Raw genomic sequence first — 22,720 nt, 5'->3', positions numbered from 1 at the left:
GTTCGGGGTGAATAATGTCTTAGATTACAGAACTACCAGTTTTATGTCAAAGAAAAAACAAAAAATGCTGCAAAAAAACATACCAGACCCTAGCAAAGTTGCACGGAACCTGGCGACTCACTCAAGCCAGGCACGTCGTAAAGTGACAGAATCAATGGACGTTAGTCTATGGGGCAAAAACAGATCTTGTAGGCTCATGAAATCAAATCACACACAGTAGATTAAAACACGGCCTACTAAAAGATTGGAGAGCAAATCTTAGCTCTGTATGCATAATACATCACAATAACACACACTGCCTCCCTCCAGATAATAAGTGACAGTATATGGACGGTCAGCACCTTACCTCTTCTCCTCTGTATCCCTTCCAGAGCTCCAGTCTTTTTCAGCTTGTTTCTGGCACTGAGAAGCTGGTTACTGTCAAATAATTGTGACAAAGGGACAGTACCGGATATTTGGGTTGCAGTGTCCTCTGTCTCCTTCTTCACATGAATAACTCTCATTTCTAATGCATCTGCTTCTTCTTTTGGAGGTGGGGGAGGTGGTGGCGGAGGGGGTGGAGGAGGTGGGGGAGAGGACATGGGGAGAGAATGGGGTTGTACAGCATCAAATTCAAGTTTTTCATTATAGAAAGTGGGGAGTGAACTTGTTTTCGTAAGTTCAGATATAACTACATCACAAGATCGTAAATTATCTTCAAGTTGAGTTTGGCCTTCAAGCTTATGAACCTTCATACGCTGCAACTTTCCCAGCGCTTCCAGATCATGTATCCCCTTTCTGTGCATACTGAGAGAGAGGGGCTCTGGTTCACCAATGCTGGGGGCAATTCTTGCTGTGGTTTTCCTTCTGCCATCAGTCAAACGCAATCTTGTAGATTTAAGTATCACTTGCCCAGGATGGCGCTAAACATAAACAAATTTAAGCTTAGCAGGTTCCGTGGGGGCTTTACAATGCATTACATGTTCGGATGGATAGTCATAAAAAACTATTGCTGATAAAATTTTCAAAACAAAAATATCGATGTTTGTCGAGTTTTGCTGGATGTTTTTAAATGTATTTAATTGTACTCTACTACACAAAAACAAACAAACACATTTATAGTATTATAGAGCACATTTCGTTTTATAATGACTGACAAAACAGCGATTGAGCTATCATTATTATTGTTAGATAAAGGGAATGCAGAGGTGAAGAGAAAAGGGCAAAGCCCATTAATTGTATGTATATATACTGTAATAAAATAATGAAAAAAATATATCCTAAAATGTAATTGGAGCAAGTAGTGTAAAAGTCACATTCTACTACTACTGTTTGTGAAACATATTGCAAATGTTGCTGAACCACAGCTACCAGCATGCGATCAGACAAACCTGCTTGAATGTGCGCAGTCTATCCAAGGTCTTCTGCCGCTCCTGACTAAACCAAGTGCTTTTTCGTTCTTCTTCATCCTGTAGCTTCGGAGGTAAAACAATAAAACAAAAAAAAACAAAAAACTTTAAAACCTTCTCTCATCCCCTCCTACTTCCCCCAAACAAATCAAATATAAAAACACCTTATCCCAACATCTTCTGGCAGACAAGTTTAACTAAGTATAGTTTTCAAGATACAATGAATAAGTAGGTTTAAAAAATAAGACAAAGCCTTGGCCATGAAAGAGGTCACAGGAGACTGTGGTCTGCAGGAGAGCATCTCTGAGTGTACAGCATGTTGAAGTGGATGGGTTACAGCAGCAGAAGACCACACAGGGTTTTGGGCACAGATTTCCCAAAACTGTACAGTTGAATACAGGAAAACATTGCCAGGTCTGGCTAATCTTGATTTCTGCTGCGACATTCAGATGGTAGGGTCAGAATGACATGAATCCATGGATCCATTCTGAACGGTGTCAATGATTCAGACAGGTAATGGTGTACTAATTTGGGAAATGTTTCCTTGGAACACACTGGGTTACTTAAAACAAAATGAGCATCATTTAAACGCCATAGCCTACCTGGCTGATGCTGACCATGTGCATGTGTTTATGGAAAGTGTCTACCTATCTACTTTCAGCAGGATAACGTGCCATGACACAGAGCACACACCAGGGATTATTTAATACGATTGGTCAAAATCACAGATTTTCAGGAATTTTTGCTGCAGGATTTAAAGCGTCAATTTTTCAAATGCAAATCCCAGGATGTTGGGTTGGAAAATATACAAGTGTTATGGTGTATCTGGTGAGAAGTATATACAATGTGGTAAACATCCCTACTGAACTCCAGTTATGGATAAGAAATGTCACCAATGAAGTAAATCGTGGTGCTATGGTTAATGCTTTCACCTATAATTTTAATAAAGTCCAATAACCAAAATTAATTTATATAATTTTAAGATTCTTCTTTGTGCCTAGAAACGTTCTAAAAACGAAGTGGCAGCCACCTCATATGACCACACTAAAGCTGGCCACACATCTAAAGATTATCTGTCCAACCAGCCAACTAGTAGATTGATTGGAATGAAAATCTGGTAAAGAATACAATCAGCAACTTGCTCCCAGACGCTGAAAAATGGACGAAAACTGTTGTATAAACAAATAGTTTAAATCAAACATTTAACAAACTTGTCTGACGACCATTTTCATCTGTTTTCTGGCATTTAGGAGTAAATTTCTGATCATCATTTACTCCCATTCCTTACCAGATTTTCATTCCAACCAATCAACAAGTTGGCTGGTTGGATGTAACTTGTTCTAGTGTGTGGCCAGCTTGAGAATAAAGTGATAATCTGTGAATAAAACACGAACAAGGGCGCCTCCTAGTGCAATTACATAATATTCAAAACACTGTGGCCAAGATTGTAAATATTCCACTTCTGCTTCATCTCCTTATATGAAGTGGTCCCGGTGGAATTAATATAGGTAAGAGCAGGACTATTGATATAACTATCCTTCAATCCCAGGTTTATGCTATATTAGCCTGCAATATTAATTGTGTTGTGTATTTTGTTATAGGATTTTTTATCCTAAATATTTGTGCACCCATTCCCTTTTGTGTTTCTCCCTTCTTTTCTCTTTCCTGAATGCTGGGGGACACTGGACCATGGGGTTGTAGCTGCAGGAGCTGACACCTAAATTAAACATGTAGCTTTAACCCTAAGCTCATCCCCTCTACAACCCCATGATGTCAGTGTAAATGGAGTGCCTGAGGTGTTCGGCAGGGGTTGGGGCTGCTCTAGCTAACTCTTTTTTATTTACTTTGTAAATGTTTTTTTTTTCCTTTTTAGCAAGAGTTTCTAGCAGCGCACAGTTTGAGTGCAGCAGCGGCAGGAAGGCACAGCTCGGCGGATGCCGGCCACGGCAGGGGGGCGTGCTAACAGCATCTCTCTCCTTAGCACTCCAGTCGACACCTCTCTCCAACGAGTCTTCCTGCCAGAGTCCAAAGCCTGGGCCCTCCAGGATTTTGTCACGACTGTGCTGTCGGTCCCTCGCCCTTCCATCCGGATGTGCATGAAGCTGTTGGGCACAATGATCTCCACCTTTGAGACCATCCAGTATGCTCGTTTCCACTCGCGGGAGTTCCAGTGGGAAATGCTCCACAATTGGGAGGGTCGAACTGAGGACCTCTCCTCTCAGCATCTGGTTCTGTCGGACAGCACTCGGCAATCCTTTCAGTGGTGGCTGGTTTCCGATCACCTGCTCCGAGGTCACTCCTTGGCTACTCCAGGCTGGGTCTTTGTGACCACAGACACAAGTCTCCACGGTTGGGGAGCTGTGATGTCGAACCTTCATTTTCAGGGTCTTTGGTCGTGTCGGAGACTGCCCTGCCGATCAATGTGCTGGAGATCCGTGCCATCTTTCTGGCTCTGTTGGGAGCCCAGTCTATCCTAGCCGGCAGGCCGGTGCGTATCCAGTCGGACAACGCCATGGCGGCGGCGTATGTGAATCACCATGGCGGCACCAGGAGCGCGGCAGCAATGACGGAGGCGGCTCACATTCTCGCTTGGGCGGAGACCTTTGTTCCGGCACTCTCGGCAGTGTTTATTGCCGGGAGTGGAGAATTGGGAGGTGGACTTCCTCACCAGGAACAGCTTCCTGCCGGGGGAATGGTCTCTCCATCTGGAGATCTTCCAACAGTTGGCATGGAAGTGGGGTCTTCCGGAGGTAGACCCGATGGTGTCTCGGCACAACTGCCAAGATTTTATGCGAGGTCCAGAAACTCACTGGCCTTCGCAGTGGATACCATGACCGTCCCTAGGCAGTTTCGGCTGGCATATGTTTTTCCTCCGATTCCCATGTTACCTCGAATACTCCGGCGGATCAAGGAGCAACAGGTTCCGGTGATCCTTGTGGCTCCGAACGGTCCGCGCAGGTCGTGGTATGCCACGGTTTCAAAGCTGGCCGTAGGTCCAGATTGGCGCCTTCTACGGCGGCCAGATCTGCTCCTGCAGGATCCGTTTCAGCACGAGGACCTTCCTCGATTGGCTTTAACAGCCTGGCTTTTGAGACCAAGCTCTTAAGGGCTATGGGGTTTTCCCCTTCTGTGGTCCGTACTATGTTGCAGGCCCGGAAACCGGTTTCGTCACGCAACTATAATAGAGTCTGGAAGATCTACATCTTGTGGTTTGCATGGCGTGAGGTTCACACATCCCGATTTCGCCTGCCAAGGTTTTTAGCTTCCCTTCAGGGAAGTCTGGAAGCCAGATTTTGGCTTTGCTCTTTAAAAGTTTCAGCGGCATCTGGCCCTTCTGCCAGGATTCGGGCCTTTTGCAGGGAGTGTTGTGGGTTCAACCTCTGTTTCAGCCGCCGTGGGATCTGACCTTGGTCCTCTCCGCTCTTAAGCATTCTCCTTTTGAGCCTTTGGATTCTGTGGACCTTCGACTTGTCAGGTGGAAATTGGTTTTCCTTATGACCATAGCTTCGGCGGGTCTCTGAGTTAGGGGCTTTGTGTTGTAAACCGCCATTCCTCATTTTCCATGACGATAGGGCGGTACTCCGAACAGTACCTTCGTTCCAACCAAAAGTTGTTTCGGCTTTCCACTTAAACCAGGACATGGTGTTTCCTGTGTTTTCCCCATTGGAGACTTCCCGGGACAGTAACGATCTGGCTCTGTTGGACGTCGACATGGCCTTGCAGATCTACTTGGGCAGGACTTCGGCCCTCTGTCGGACGGATTCCCTACTGATTCTCTACGATGCTCAGAAGCGTGGCTCGCCGGCTACAAAGCAGACCATCGCATGTTGGATCCGATCAGTCATTTTCGGGCCTATTCTGACTAAGGGCGACCGGCACCTGACAGGGTGACAGCTCAGTTTACGAGGGCAGTGGCGACCTCCTTGGGCGGCACGCCACAGGGCCTCGGCTGAACAGGTCTGCCGCGCAGCTACCTGGTCCTCTGTTCACACGTTTGCTTGGTTTTATAGGTTTCATGTTTTTTTGCCTCCGGCGACGGGCGTGCATGTTCTCTGTTCAGGGAGCCTGAGCGTTCCCTCCCCTAGAGGCGACTGTTGGGTACTTATCATTGAATCCTTCCTTTTCTCTGAGTCATGCTGGGGGACACTGCGTTCCCTCCCTCACGCTCAGTCGTGTTGCATTGTGTTATTTGACCGGTTGGTCCCTGCGGTTCTGTTTTTATTTTTGGATATAACAGTTTAACTGGGTTACTGCTTCCCCTTACCAGGCACTTTTGAAGTTGTACTGACATCATGGGGTTGCAGAGGGGAGGAGCTTCGGGTTAAAGCTACAGGTTTAATTTAAGTGCCAGCTCCTGCAGTCCCAACTACAAGGATTCAACGGTAAGTACCCCAAAATCCTCTTTTCTTTCTGTACCCTTTATATTATGTGAAAATTCAATAAAAAATGGAATGAGAAAAAAACCAAAAAAACAATGTTACCGCAACATATAAATATGATGGCCCTGCATCAAAAAATTATCTGAACAAATAAACACAGAATTCAAATGGACTATAGTATAGGTTTGCACAATGATAAATAGTTATTACAACATATAGGAACTACATATAAAAAATAATGACAATAAATTAGCATATATGATTATACAGGTGTGGTTTTATTCAGTCAAATGGTACCATCAATGAGCCAGTCAGCCAATAGCAATACCACAAGCAAAATGAGGTACAACCTATTGCGTTTCATTTTAATGGTCAATTGTGTCAATCTGACAACATCTGGGGGATATATACGTGTGTGTGTGTGTGTGTGTGTGTATATATATATATATATATATATATATATGCACACACACACACACACACACACACAGACACACACAGATAGATCATAAAAATAAATGGCCACTTTAGTTGGTGCAGCCAGCACAATGGTTCCTACGTTTATGACGGTATGCATAGAGCATGGGAAGACCTCATCAGCTAATACAAATAGTGGCCACAAACCTAAACTATGTGAGTGGAAACGCTGAACAATGAAGTATTGTGTGTGAAAATCATAGAACTACAGCAATTGTAACAGCAGAGCTCAGCATTAACCTTTAAGATCCTGTTTCCACAAATAAAACAGTCCAAAAAGAGCTCCACAAATCCAATAAACACGGTAGGTTACAACTGCCAAACCTCTAATTAAAGACATGAACACTAAAAAGGAAATCAAAATGATATAAAGATAAACAAAACCTGGACATCTGATGCTCGTAAACATCCTGCACACAGTCCCCTACATCAGGTTTGGTTTACATATAGAGAAAGGCCTAGGAAACTATCCTCCTGAATGCCTGTGAAATATGGAAGTAAAGTAACCAGAGGAGACCTGTTGTAGTCCAGTTATTTAGTTACAATAGAACACACACATATACACACAAACATTGGATTTAGCTCTCCCAGGTAAAAGTCAATATGCCACAGTGCCCGCATAATAAAAATGGATACTTATCGAATGGATGCAGCACTCATGGACTAATGAAGAACTTTTATTCCAGTAGCAAAATAATCAGCAACGTTTCAGTGCCAGTATCGGAGCGGCACTGTCATCCGGCCTGATAAGTGTATAGTCATCACCATGTCTGGCACTCCCCGAAACTCATGATCATTTTTAGAGGTGCACTCACAGGATAGGAGGTATACAAAGCACGAGGTGAGGCACTGTCGAAGAATAAACACGCACAACAACTGTGTGAGTAATCAGACACAGTTGTCGTGTGTGTTTATTCTATGAGAGTGCCGCACCTCATGCTATATATAGATAGATAGCAATGTACTGTGTTGCTACCAGTTTGTAAATGTGTTTTGTTTGTATTATAGACACAAGAGTATCCCAATACAGTTGCTGAACCAAAGGGTCAACATTCTAAAATCTGGGCTGGTCAGTTATTTTTGTCAGTTGTGTGAGCACCATCTATCTGTATGCTAATAAAGAAACCTCACTGAACCAGCCAGCCCCAGTTCAGTCTGAGTGACTGAATACACACAATACCTTGCAAGGCTGTATTACAGGTATGAGTATGTATATATACACACATACATACACATACCTGTAATACAGTGATGCAAGGTATTGTGTGTATTCAGTCACTCACCAGCCCAGATTTTAGATTGTTGACCGCCTTTGGTTCAGCAACTGTATCGGGATACTCTTGTGTCAATAATATTAAAAAAAAAAAAAAAAACACATTTACAAACTAGTAGCAACACTTACATAAACAAGCAACAGTACATATATATTATATAGATTATATATACATATATACTCACACACTTGCCTGTAAACCACAAACTCTTGATCGCTGACCACTTACACAATATATAATACAATGCCCAACTTGTCAGTGAAACATGTGTAAACATTTAGCAATAGAACTCATTACCTGTGCAGCATGTTGTACTCTATATTCCTCATCACTATGAAGACCTGGCTGTATTTTTTCCCTGTGCTTAGCAATACAGATTTCCTGAAAAGATAGAAAAAAAATAAAATAAAACGGATGTAAAAATTTAGTTATCTTGTTTTTCACCAAGTAAACATAATAGGGACAGTGAATGACATACCAGATTAGGGACAACACACGTAAAACTGTATATTCAGATATAAATGTGCATAGATTTTTTTCTGAAAACACTAGTAAAAATATATGTAATTAAAAGCAATGGGTATGAAGCCCAAGAGTATCATTAGCTGGTAGCCCAATATAACATAGCACTGGTGTTGTTCTTTATACATTTATGTTTGCGTGTCTGACGGTCACTACCACACTGAAAGCTACTTAAATATTTTGTCGCACACACACAGACAATTGGTTAAATAAGATAGGCACATATTAATGGATTAACAGCCATTCACAACCATGTTTTATTGCCAAAGAAAATGAAAAGCAACTAACTTCAATATAACTTACAGCAAGTAGGGAGTGTAAGCAGGGTACTGGAGACAGAAGAGCAGGTTTATGTTAGCTTGCTCGTGCAGTAAGTACCGTACCTTTTTGTTTCTGAGGTAGGCTTTCTTGGCTGAAATTCGGCCACGTTTTGCTTCAAGTTGCCGAACTTTTAGCTGAAGTTTATGTAGCTCTTCCCTCTGTAAATGGATAGAGGCTGCCATGTTTTCAGTTGCAAGCATTGCCTCCATACTTTCATATGTATCGTAATAAACCACTTCATCTCTTTTCTCTACAAGGGAAAAATGGTAGTAAAAAAAGTGAGAATACACTAACTCTGAGCCCTCTACCTTCCTCGATATTTCAAAGGAAAAATATCCCCTTACTACTAATGCAATGTATTTCTGCTTTTTCTATGAACCTCAATAAGGCGGGAGTTTTTAGCTATTAAGCAACATATACCTATTGTGATTGATCATAAAGCTCCAATGCCCTCTTCACACGTGTAACATCTAGGTGATGCCCTCTTTACGCTTGTAACATCTAGGTGATGCCCTCTTCACACTTGTAACATCTAGGTGATGCCCTCAACACACTTGTAACATCTAGGTGATGCCCTCAACACACTTGTAACATCTAGGTGATGCCCTCAACACACTTGTAACATCTAGGTGATGCCCTCAACACACTTGTAACATCTAGGGGATGCCCTCTTTACGCTTGTAACATCTAGGTGATGCCCTCAACACACTCGTAACATCTAGGGGATGCCCTCAACACACTTGTAACATCTAGGGGATGCCCTCTTTACGCTTGTAACATCTAGGGGATGCCCTCTTTACGCTTGTAACATCTAGGGGATGCCCTCAACACACTTGTAACATCTAGGGGATGCCCTCTTTACGCTTGTAACATCTAGGTGATGCCCTCAACACACTTGTAACATCTAGGTGATGCCCTCAACACACTTGTAACATCTAGGTGATGCCCTCAACACACTTGTAACATCTAGGGGATGCCCCCTTCACACTTGTAAGATCTAGATGATGCTCTCTTCACGCCTGTAACATGTAGATGATGTCTTCTTCACGCTTCTAACATGCAGGTCATGTCCACTTCACGTCTGTAACATGCAGGTGATGCCCTCTTTACACCTGTAACACTTTTGCAATCTGTAGTTTTTCAGCTGTTGTGGAACAACAAATCCCAGCACATCCAGTACGTGTAGGGGACTTTCAGATTACAAGAGAATAAAGATTTCAGTCCCTCTGTCATATTCAAAATGTTAAATTCTCCCAATAAAACTACACTACTACCTTTTTTCTTCAAATTTCTTTAAGAGGCACAAAAAATAGATAAAAACATATACGCAAAATCAACCGTGAAAAAAATGACAGTATCAATCCTTGAATAAAAATATTTCGCTTCTTCTCTGTCGCCTATGGGACTGACCTAAATATGTTGAATTCACACTACTGCCATTTTGCCTACACTGCTTTTGTTTCCAGTGTATTTGGAACGTCTTTGATCAACAAAACATGCAATATCCCCCCTGGTGTGAAGTTCAGTTTCAGCAGTCATGAAATGTACTTATAGTAAACAGGATGAGAGATAATAGGTATGAATGCCTCACAGCTTTTTAGAATAGCCTATGTGGTATAACAAGTACACATTGGTATATTGTTCATAAGATTCCAACATAACAGACTAGACGTTGGCAAAAATTATTTGCTCAACCTTATATAATAATTATGACATAACATTTAAATATTGGGTACATTAAATGAAAGATATCATGACATTCTATGGTAAGGCAAAGTTGTCATTAAAATATTAAATTTTACATTTTTAAGACCCAAATGAATAGTGGCACAGCGGTTAGCATTGCTGCCTCACAACACTGCAGTCATGGGTTGGATTCCGAAAAAGGCCCCATGTATGTGGTGTATTTATGGGTCTGATTCAGAGGTGGATGCAGTGCTGATGTTTGTGCAGATGAGCGATGTTAAGTTACTACGCATGCGCATAAAGTCTAGGAAACCCTTACTGTGCACATAGGTGTGCGATGGCGGACGCAGTTGCGTATGACATCGCTAGGATTAGAGAAAGCATCTACGATTCATGTGCGTTTCAGTGTGGATACTGAAAGGTGACCTGTAGTGGACGCAATAATGGCGCGATCCGGCATATGGCTGTATTCTCTTTCGCAGCATCGCAGCCACAGTGGTCATATTTTAAGCTATAAGCTAGGCTCTGTACCAGCCAGGGGCTGCTCAAGGAGACAATAGTGTGTTGATTTGTAGTGGTCGGTTCCACCAGCGGACTTGAGCGTTGCTAAGATATGGAAAGTGGGCATTGCAGGGTTTTGCATATTACTGCACAAGGGGAGTGCTTAAACTTGCATTTCTATATTTTCACAAATGCAAATCCACAAGAAATCGCATCCGCGTATGAATATCGTGCACCTTTACCAGGCCCTTACGTTCTCCCTGTGTTTCCTTTGTGAGCTCCAGTTTTTCCCCACTGTCCAAAAACATAGAATAAATAGCTTCTGCCAACAATAACCCTAGGTTGTGCATGAGCTTGTGTGCTAGGTAATATAGGCTCTAAGCACCGCCGCTGGGACAGAGACTGATGTGAAGGATTAAATATTCTCTGAAAAGCCCTGGACAATATGAAGGCGCTTTATAGATGAATTTAAAATAATCACCCATACCAAATGTCCAAAACGTAATTTTCACTTTGTTATGTGATATTGCATTAATAGCAGTTGGTTATCTAACAGTCTTGTCTAGATCTAGCGTCTGGATAATGCTATGTTATAAAGTTATTACATACTATAACCCAGTAAATCCACAGCTCAGCATCCCACAATAGATATTTAATGTCATCATGTGGATTCTAGAACATGTTCCAGACTGAAGATGGCAGACTTAACAGAGAGACCAGCATGATCATCAGTTAGCCGGATATGATGCCAAACTGACAGCCTACTGCGTTTCAGCCAAGACAGAGAGAAATCTTGATGGAAGTCAGTAGTTTTGGTCATCTTTAGTAGACCGGGACCTCAGTCTTACTACCTTGGTGGAATAAATGGCCCTTTTAGATGTGCACCTTTTCTTTAAGTTAAAATGGTTAATTTGTTTGTATTGCATTCTTTACCCTTTTTGGCTCAAAATAGTTTACTTATGAAGACACAAGTGAATGTATTGGGTAACAATTTGAGACCATAGTAATTAAACAATACACACATCCAGATTAATTTTCGCTTTTAGGTACATATTGCAATAATTGAAATAATGAAGTGGCAAGTGAGTCAAACTCTGCGTAACAGTCCGCACCTGAGATCTGCCGCTTGATGCTTTCCAGCTGAGCAGTTAACAGCAGCTCCTCGCACTTGAGAATCTCAAACTGTACTTCATATAGCTGAAGCTGGTGATCATAATAATCCGCTTCTAATTGGTCCAACACGACTATTGCTTCTGTTCCACCGTGTAAACTCTGCATCTAAGTAACAAGGTAAAAAAAAAACTTAATTAGCTCACTTCAGTACATTAGGTTTTACTTTACCAAAAAAGGGTAATATTGTTCTATTAACTTGTTCATCTCATAAGATCCTTTGGCTTTTAAATTAAAATAAACATGCAGTAGCCTGGAATACGAGAGCCTAAAAGCATCAGGTCTTGTGATGGCATGCAGACATAGAAAGGGATGCCAACACTGTAATGCCACAGTCTAATCAGGGGGAGGGAAGTCTACAAAAAGCTTCTGTATACAGAGTAAAGATGCAAAAAGGAAGACTCGAAAGGTAAAAAAAAAAAAAGGTAAATAAACAAAGTTTGTAACCTTCTTGCTTATTATGATGATGAATTGTATACATGTGTATGTACATTCAGTGATAATGGAAAGGCAGCGTTATTCTGGATAACCTTTATAAACACCGCAAAGAACACATTTCTTTTACTAGTGTAATCAAACATGCTATAAACAAGTAATAAGTGCTGGAAGCCAGGACTGTCAGCCCATGGGCCAAAGTGCAGCTGCTCCAAAATGTTTAACTGGATCCAGCCATCATACATTGTTATATAATAGTTTCACTATGTATCAAAATTGAAAAATAACTTTAATATGCTATGGCTATATGGTTAATTTGAGGACTCCATAGAAAGTTCACTAAGTGAAGCAGCAACCCCATGAGGTCTATTTCTTAACATACAGTAGCCTAGTTGTATTTGCCATTTTCTTTGGTTTGTTTCTTCAGATGGCTATTAAGCAGACCCGGATTTAGACCTCATGGGGCCCTAGGCAAGATCCTGGTTCTGGGCCCCACCTCCCTCAAACAGTTCATAGCACAATACTTTTTTCCCAATTCATGCCACTGTACAGCACCCTGAAAAAAAAGTCAGCCGACTTTTCAAGGCTGCGGCAATGTATAATACACGTTTTTTGCTAGCTTTCGCTAAGCTTTTCTGAGTTGACCCCTCTGATTGCCCCTTCTATAGCTCTCACTGCCAGTGCATTCCATAGCACATGACTCACTGCCCTCTCACAGCAATCACTCACTCAGCACACTGACCTCCATCTCAGCTCACTTATTGCCCCCCTATAGCACATCGAGCCCCCACAGCACACACACTGACCCAATTACTGCCCCCTTCACTGCCTGTCTCACAGCACAGAACCCCTCTCAGCACAGACCCCTTTCCCATCTGAGCACCCCTCTACTCACAGCACAGACCACTCTCCCCTCTCAGCACAAACCCTCCTCCTTCACAGCACAGTGCCCCCCTCCCCTCAAAGCACAGATCCACCCTCTCACCATAGATTCCCCCCTCTGCCCACTCAGCACAGTTCCGGCATCTGCCCTCTCAGCTCAGACCCCCCCCTCTACCCTCACAGCACAGATCCCCTTCTGCCCTCAAAGCACAGGGCCCCCACAGCACAGACCCACCATCTGTCTTCATAGCACAGACCCTCCCCTCCCTCTGCACTCACAACATATTTCTCCCTTCCCCCCTTCCAACTTACCTGCGGGACCGTTTGTATTTTTGCAGCGGACCTGCATGGCTCCTCAAGCGGCTCACCCTCTGCCTCCCAGTCAGTAAGTGTAATTGTGAGGTGACGTAATGATGTCACCAGGACCGGATTAAGCCTTCTGGGGGCCCGGGGCCCTGAAGACCGCGGGACCCTCTCCCTTTTGACAGCACCACTTCTCCTGGCTGTGCCAGCTGTGTGTCATCCTCCTCCCCACACACCTCCACCAGGCAGCAACACGGGTCCTACACACATACTAATTATATATATATATATATATATATATATATATATATATATTAGTATGTGTGTATATATATATATATATATTATACACACACATATACATGCATATGTATATTACAATTTTTACTATTTCCACCTCATCACTCCCACCCTTATTATATATTTAAGGATTCCCCTTCTTATATATTTAATGAACCACCCCTAATATATAATATATATATAATGACCCAGCCCCCTCATTATATATTTAATGAAAACCCACAGCCATTGTATATTTAATGAACCCTCCTCACCCCAAGCCATTGTATATTTAATGAAACCCCCTCACCCCCAAGCCAATATATATATATATATATATATATATATATATATATATATATATATATATATATATATATAAACAAAATATGAACCCCCCTCAGCCCTAGCCATTATATATTTGATGATTCCTCAATCTCATATCCTGACAGTTATTGTCACTTACCTAAATCCTCCCAGAGTCCCAGCTGTCTGGCTGCACCAGAGTTTTCAGCGTCCTGCTCCAGTCCTCTTCTTGGGGCATAAGACACTTATCCCAAATTCGTCACCGCCGGAGGAGACTGAAAGGCCAGGTGCTAGAGACATCACACTGGCCAGAGAGGGAATGATTCTGCTAGCCTCCAGCCTTCACCGCCGGCAGCGGGGCGGCGGAGGCTGGGCATGAGCATATCTTTCCCAGACAGCAGTGCCAGAGTCGGGGGGCCCGAAAGTATGAGCCTCCTGCGCCCGCCATTAATGAGGCCCTGGACATCACGCCGCAACTCAGCAGGGCCAAGCCTCCTAAAAGCGCAGGGAGAGGGGTGGGGCTGGGGGCCAAGTGAGAGACTCACCGGCGCTGCCTTTACACATCCTGCTAATGAAAGAGATGGGCCAGCCCAGGTTTGCAACTCCGCTTCCTCCCCCCGCCCCCTCCCTCGTGCTGTTGCTGCAGTACCATACTGCTTCCGCTCCTCCTCTCCCCGGCTGTTGCGCTCTCCAGGGCCGGATTTCAGGGGGGCCTGGCTGCGGGCCCCTTGGGACCCGCCGGGCCCTAGGCGACCGCTTAGGTTGCCTAGCGGTAAATCCGCCCCTGCTATTAAGGATTTATAGATATGCAGTATATCGTGGCCTAACATGACAAAAAGGCACACTAAGCATACCGTAAGAAACGTCCCCCTCATCCTCACCCCATGGGGTCAATCCAATTACCTATGAACGGTGCGAGTTGCTGTTGCTACGATGTTAAAACTCCAATCTCACACCCCTCGCAGCCCAAATTCACTATGGGGCTGCGAGCAGTTTTCGCCAAAGTTAGGTTGCAGTGAAGTGTAGCTGTTGACACTAACTCACACCAGTGGTGTATTCGCGGATACTTGGATTGACCCACAAGTGTCATGCTGAGAGCGTGAGCATGTGTCTGTGTGATTGGCAGCCACACTCTGCACTCTTCAGACCATTTTGAAATAGAGATAATGATTTGTAGCAGGACAGATAAGAAAATGGTCAAATGTATGCTTTAAAAAGTACTTAATTTGTTATTAAAATAAAAAAAACTTGGCTTTATGCACTGTACAAATACCATTCTACTGCAATTATTATATACTAATTAAACTTTTCAATAAAATATCTTTTACGAAAGAAAAAAACTTAAGTGCTGGTTTAACTATAAAGTATGGAACAGTATGCCCAAGAAAACAGTAGGAGGATAACTCAGCTCCCAATTTATTTACTTATTTTGTTTATGCTTTTGGATATTTTTTTTATAGTTTAGCAGAACTTGCAAAAAAAATGATAGTTGCTCAGATCAGCTTAATTGCATAACACAGGTGCTTGTAAAGGGCGGGGGTTACACCGAACACAGAAAAAAAAAAAGAGATTTGCCCCCCAGCACACTGCAGCAAAAACAATACTTAAATCCTACATGATAATAGAGATTTAGAGGTATTAGTTACACACATTTACAAATATATGAATAAGCGCCAGGCCAATCGTCAAGGCTCCTCTATACTGGCGTCCCTAATATTAAGGGGCTCACGTCCGAAAAGCAAGGCACCCCAAAAAAATTCCAGCCAAGGGCCATCCCCAGGGCATCACACGAAAAAGGGAAAAAGGTGATAGTGAAGTATAAAGAAAGGATGTGTAAGGATAAATCAATAAGTGTTAATGAAATGATAAAGAATTAAAATGACAAATAATGTACAAACAAATAGAGAAGTGATAAAAGTATTCTATGTGAATTAAGTGGTGATGCCATGAGAAAGGCCCAGTCAGAACCCCCCCGGGGGCCCCACTCCCAAACGCTCACCCCAAAATAATTATTGCTATATAATGGTAGCACCCACTCTGGGTCATATAATTACAATTGATGTACTGCATGATAACAGTACATATATAATTTTTTTTGCAAGTTTGGAGAGGCATGAAGGCAGTCAGCATTAGGAGAAGGTGCTGATGCCTATAGTGCCATGTGGAGGTTTTTTGGGGTACCTCCAAGGTAAGTTAGCTCTCAGCTTATATATGTACTGTTATCATGCAGTACATCAATTGTAATTATATGACCCAGAGTGGGTGCTACCATTATGTAGCAATAATTATTTTGGGGTTAGCGTTTGGGAGTGGGGCCCCCGGGGGGGTTTTGACTGGGCCTTTCTCATGGCATCACCACTTAATTCACATAGAATACTTTTATCACTTCTCTATTTGTTTGTACATTATTTATGTAATTTTAAATCTTTATCATTTCATTAACACTTAGTGAAGTATAAAGAAAAGATGTGTAAAGATAAATCAATATCACCTTTTTCCCTTTTTCTTGTGATGCCCTGGGCTGGAATTTTTTTGGGGTGCCTTGCTTCTCGGACGTGAGCCCCTTAATATTAGGGACACCAGTATAGAGGAGCCTTGACGATTGGCCTGGCGCTTATTCATATATTTGCAAATGTGTGTAACTAATACCTCTAAATCTCTATTATCATGTAGGATTTAAGTATTGTTTTTGCTGCAGTGTGCTGGGGGGCAAATCTCTTTTTTTTTCTGAGTTTAGCAGAACTGTAATACTTGACCAACCCTTGTAAAAGAAAGCCAAGGTGATATCAGTGGGGATTTACCCCAGGTTGGTAGTTATGGGACCTTGCTTGACAAACTGAAATAGCTATCCCATGGAAGTCATGACTCTTGGATAAATAGACTTTCCTAATTGAAATCTCTGATATATAAAAAAAAAAAAAGTAAAAACATTACTGCATCTGTCTTCAGAACTCCCCCAAAACTTTAACATTTTTAATACAAATATTTAATGTTCGTGTACCTATACAAATACATTCCAGGTTTTTTTTTTATATTTATTCTAAGAGGGAACAAAACTTTCAAAACAAAGTACACTAAAACATTTCCAAGTTTCGTTTTTAGCACTCTCCCCTTTTAGATCTTTTGCTAACTGATAAAGCACTCAACAAAAATTGATTAGCCATAAGAATGTACTGTGATCAAATTAATTTGATCCCATGGTTCCATAAACTGTATCAAAATGCAGAGAAAAGTGAGGTATTCCCCCATTGTCACTGAATACATCCTCTTCATCTCCACTTCTCAAAACTGGTAGCAATCACTCCCACTGCTCTCATGCCATAAGTGGTCCCTCGGTCTGCATCATATGAGATTTCTCACAAGTCTCCAACTATGTGACCAGCTGTCTTCACATTGAACATGAAATCCTGCTCCAATAGTACAATAGTATGCATGTCTAGCTCAAGCTTAGAATCTAACTTTTAAGTGCAAAAGAGGTAAATGGCATAAGCAAGAATCTGTATTTTCGCTGGAGTGCATGCCAATATTACCAACAGCTCTTTGTACCATGTCCTCCATTTTGTGATGGATACCCCTCTTTGGCATACAAAGGTAAGTAGGGCACATACAATATTTAAGACCATACCAATATTAGAAGAAATAATGGTGTTTTATTACCTAATAAACTCTTTTGAAAATATGCCAAAGGCAATTCCATATAAACCATTTCCATCGCGTATCTAGCAATTAAATTTTTATATGAGTAAATAAAGTCCCTTTTTTTTTTTTTTTTTTTTTTAAGGATGTGGCTTACTTATAATGAGCAGAAAGACTTGGCCATAGAAACATCAGGAAAGGTTTCTCCTCGATCCATAAGTGGCTTTGAAAATTTTAATTAATTAACTGTCAGCTATCGTCATTAAAACAACTGGAGAGAATTTCTTGATGTTTTAAAACATTGAACCATTCCTAGGTGGTCGTTGTATCCGAACATGCTTTTATTCAGGACTCTCATTTGGTTTATGATGTTTACATTTTATATATAAAAGTTTCTTCAGGTAACCAGCAGCCCCTCCAAAGCTAATTGTCATCTTCATGTTGGTACAGGTATTTATGACATTTGGTTGTACAATCTCCAGGAGCTCATCAAAAAGCTAATCATAATACATTTGATATTACTGCTACAATTCCATGAAGCTAAAGCTGGATAAACTAGGTCGACCTATCTGACGATTGGTAAGTGTATACACACTTACCAATTTGCCTGCCTGATGTGCCGGGCTTGACAGCTCAAATGGGTGGGCATTTAAATCGCCCAGCTGAGCTGTATATCACAGCCGGGTCTGGCAGCATGTGCACGGGCGATCGTTGGATAGCCCGTACACACCTGCAGATGACCGATATACTGTATCTTTCAGATATATCGGCCACCTGCTGTGCTGCACAGCAGATCGGATATGTCTGAACGACGTAGTTCACAGACATATCCGCTGTACACACCTGGCAATGCACTATAGATATATATATATCAGTGTGTACCCAGCTTTAAAGAGAAGCAGTACCTATAGGAGAACCCAACATTACTACCATATTGCCCAACTCTTAAAACACATCCTTCAATCTCTGCCTTCAGAGCAATTATTTGCAGCATAAACCTCATAATGGTCTAAAAAAGTATTTTGAAATGACCACAACTATCAAACAATTTCTCCAAAGTTCACCAACAAACCACATCCTGGTGCTCATAATTCCACATCCTCTGCTATGCAGGAAGTACGTACTTTTATTTTCCTAAGCTGTTTGCACATAGATTTTGTATAAGTAAATAAAGTCCCTTTTTTTAGGATGTGGCTTACTTATGATAAACAGAAAGACTTGGCCATAGAAACATTAGGAAAGGTTTCTCCTCGATCCATAAGTGGCTTTGAAAATTTTACGTTTACAGGGTCCTATTGAAATGCGTTATTAATGAACACATACTGAACGAGTTCTGAATGTGCACTGAATGCACGGTTCTGAATTGCTACATGTACTGCTTTTATGTTTCAATGGTTATGAGACCTAAAAGGTAGCAAAGAGTCCCTGCACAATGCATAACAAATGAATAGTCCAAGAATAAGATAATTAAACGCACAGCATGTCAAGCTCCAACACAGTGCAGAATTGCCAAGTGATCAGCACAAGATTTGAAGCAGAGCAGACTAGCAATAAGAGTACAGCATGATATGATACAGAACAGAGCTCAAGTGAAGACCAAAATAAACTCTAATAACAAGTTCTAAGACCTACAGAAGTGCTTCTCATGCTGTGAAAGTGTAAGATAAGTGAACTATCCTCCAAAACAGTAGAGAACTCTAAGTACAGGGAGCATTTCCACTCCAGGAATATTTTAATACAGATTATAGGAGGGCAATACATTTATCACACTGATTTTTTTTTTTCTCCTGTACATTTCAATCACATCTATGGACAGACAGTAATTTTGTTGCCCTTAGATACCGGATCTGAAGGTGGCGACACACGGCACGATATGCGTGCCGATCAGACGGATTGGCACGATATAGGTGCTGTATCGTGCAGTGTATGGGCATGATATCGTACCAGATATCGTGCTGCGCGCTCCCGCGGGGTCGTACATCGCATCCCCAGGTCTTCCTGCAAAACCATCTGACCTGGGATGCGATGTACGATCCCATTCAAATGGTGGAGGGGGGAGCCGGCATATCGTGCGGTCTGCGGGGACGCACAAATGCCGGCAGTGACAGGACGATCCGTCTGCTGACGGATCGGCAGTCGCACTACACGGTGCATCTCACAGTGTATGGCCAGCATAAGTTGCTCAGGCAAAGCACCATTCTGTGCTGCTTACGGAACACTCAATCATCTGGTAGAATTAGCAGTTACATTGCAAGAAACCGTTTCCCCACCCCAATCTAAGGCAGTTGAAGCAGCGCAGTGATCCTTATAGCCATCGTATGGTATGACGTAGCCCAACCTCTTTTTTGGGCAACATAGAAGATCAAAAGATTATACATTTTTCAAATCTTGCATGTCCTAATGAAATAATGTATCAGCAATGACCGAATGACATCCACTAAGTGAAGAGATCCCTCCTCATCTGTAACAGCACCTGGAACACAATGTCCTGATCTAGGTGAAATCTAGAAAACACCTAAGGCTCAAGAGATGGTTACGTCCAAAGAACCGTCCTATACTCATGAAAGAAGATGATCTCCTAGACCGGGCTCACAACCCAGACACCATTTTCATGGCTCATAAAACCACTGTTTATTCAAGAAAAGAGACTTCACATGCGCTGAATCAAGTATTTAAAAAGAAGGTTGTTGTTTAGCTTCTAATAGCAAGTTTAGATCCCAAGATAATAGATGGATTATATGGTAGTTGACGTCATGACGTCACCCGCGACGTGAGGAGCCTTCCCCGCGTGCCTGCTGGATCTAGTTAGATCCAGTCAGCGTGCGGTAGCAGCAGCGGCGGCGAGCGGGAGACCGGCCAGCAAGTAAAGGTAAGTGCTGGGACCAGGACCAGTCTGGGGGCACTGCACAAAGGGGCGGTCAGCCTGGGGGCACTGCACAAAGGGGCGGTCAGCCTGGGGGCACTGCACAAAGGGGCGGTCAGCCTGGGGGCACTGCACAAAGGGGCGGTCAGCCTGGGGGCACTGCACAAAGGGGCGGTCAGCCTGGGGGCACTGCACAAAGGGGCGGTCAGCCTGGGGGCACTGCACAAAGGGGCCAGCCTGGCGGCACTGCACAAAGGGGCCAGCCTGGGGGCACTGCACAAAGGGGCCAGCCTGGGGGCACTGCACAAAGGGGCCAGCCTGGGGGCACTGCACAAAGGGGCCAGCCTGGGGGCACTGCACAAAGGGGCCAGCCTGGGGGCACTGCACAAAGAGGCCAGCCTGGGGGCACTGCACAAAGAGGCCAGCCTGGGGGCACTGCACAAAGAGGCCAGCCTGGGGGCACTGCACAAAGAGGCCAGCCTGGGGGCACTGCATAAAGGGGCCAGCCTGGGGGCACTGCATAAGGGACACTTTAAACCTGGGGGCAATGCATAAGGGGCCAGCCTGGGGGCACTACATAAGGGACCAGTCTGCGGCACTACATAGGGGCACTACTTCAGCCAGACGGCACTGCATAAGGGCAAAGCTAAACTACAGGGAGCAATGTATAAGGGTGGAAAACTACAGGGGGCACTGCATAATGGGCACTTTTCACTGAGAGCCAGTGGGGGAGCAGCCTGAAACATGTCGGGCTGGATTGGTCTGGGAGATACCCTTTTCCCGGCGCACGCATAATTGCGAAGGCCCCCACCCGGCTACTTTTGGATGCCACACAGCTGGAAAAAATTTCTGGGGAGAACACTGCAACCGCCACGAAAACCGTTAACCCATAGCTCCAGGTACTTATCCTGGAAGGTATGGATAAACGCGTATTAGACGCGGCCCCCACCCGGCTACTTTTGGATGCCACCCAGCTGGAAAAAATTTCTGTGGAAACCACTGCAACCGCCACGAAAACAGTTAACCCATAGCTCCAGGTACTTATCCTGGAAGGTATGGAAAAACGCGAATTAGACGCATATTTACCGCGTGAGGAAAATGGCTTTTAATTGAAAAGCTCCAGGCGTAAAAGTCAGAGGCTACTACACTTTTCCCTGTGCTGTAAATTATTGAGGCTAACTGAACCTGGCATAGTGGTATAGGCCAGCCATATTGGGCTATACCAACAGTACATCACATGTAAACATCCCTGGCCTGTTTACATGGATTATTGCTAGTATGGTCCTATATGTCCAACATGTACATATTTGTAGGAAGAGAAATTGTGTTGACAAGTTGGAGAAGCTCCTGGAAGAAATTGTCATCTATACGTACATCCATACGCAGGAAATTCCTGAATTCATCAGGATTGTTCTCACAAATCTCCTGTAGCAATGGAATATGGGAATAGGGGTCTCGCCTCTACAGCCAATCGTTGGTCCAACAACTACGCTTCTTGCGGGTTTTTTTTTCCCAATTGCTTACAGTGCTGTCACCTTAACAACAACACAACATGCACAAGTTTATTTTTCAGTTCAAACTCATGTTGGGGGAGTTGACAGTATGTATTCTACCAGGGCCATAACTAGGGTAGTGCAAACTGTGCCATGGCACAGGGCACTGCAGGGAAGGGGGCGCTGTTTGGGCCTATCAATTTTCCTGTTTATTATCATTCTTACTTATACCTTCCTCTTCTTTTATCCCCAGCATCTCCTGGCTGCCCCAGGAGTACCCCCCATCTCTTCCCTGGCCCTTCCCCATGAAGCCATGGCCCATTTTCAGATGCATTATCTTATGTCCCTATTTAAAAAATGGGGGGGGGGGCATGCAAATGCTCTCTCTCGCACAGGGCACCAAAAAGTCTAGTTACGGCTCTGTGTTCTACACTCAGCACTAATGTAGAAAATGGCGATGTGATGCTTTCAGTTCTCTTCCTGTATGTATGTTTATGTGCTATTAATGACGCCCTTTTCCAGCCCATTATGCTAATTGTGTTACATCTGGCATCAGAGTAGCCTGAAACCTGTATCGTGTTGTGCAGTGGTACCATCCTTCTTCTTATACTTTGGTCAGGTGGGGATCGAAGATCGCAAAGTGTGTACACACGTATCTGGACTGTGGCCGGGACTTCCAATAGAAAGTAAAACTGCATTGTAAGTGTGATTGTACAGGTTTGTACACAGCTTGTACTGCTATGAAGCCTTAAGCTGGGTACACACTAGACGATATATGACCCGATCCCACCAACATATCGTCCAC

General features: G+C 43.2%; 1 protein-coding gene across 1 annotated transcript in view; it reads right to left on the bottom strand.

The window, feature by feature from the left end:
- Positions 1–22,720, bottom strand: part of JMY (junction mediating and regulatory protein, p53 cofactor) — an 87,261-nt gene that overhangs the window by 6,457 nt on the left and 58,084 nt on the right. Inside the window, exons 5-9 of the mRNA XM_088443883.1 lie at positions 11,661–11,826; positions 8,424–8,611; positions 7,816–7,899; positions 1,371–1,454; positions 347–902 (exon numbers count right to left, since the gene is read on the bottom strand). Of these exons, the coding sequence (XP_088300009.1) occupies positions 347–902; positions 1,371–1,454; positions 7,816–7,899; positions 8,424–8,611; positions 11,661–11,826 (1,078 nt within the window). The remainder of the gene's footprint in view (positions 1–346; positions 903–1,370; positions 1,455–7,815; positions 7,900–8,423; positions 8,612–11,660; positions 11,827–22,720) is intronic.

Source organism: Taudactylus pleione, unplaced genomic scaffold, assembly GCF_031769625.1.
Source record: "Taudactylus pleione unplaced genomic scaffold, aTauple2 ptg000336l, whole genome shotgun sequence".
NCBI classification, from domain to species: Eukaryota; Metazoa; Chordata; class Amphibia; order Anura; family Myobatrachidae; genus Taudactylus; species Taudactylus pleione.
Note: the sequence above shows the minus strand (reverse complement) of the source record. Positions and strands in the feature narration are given on the sequence as shown.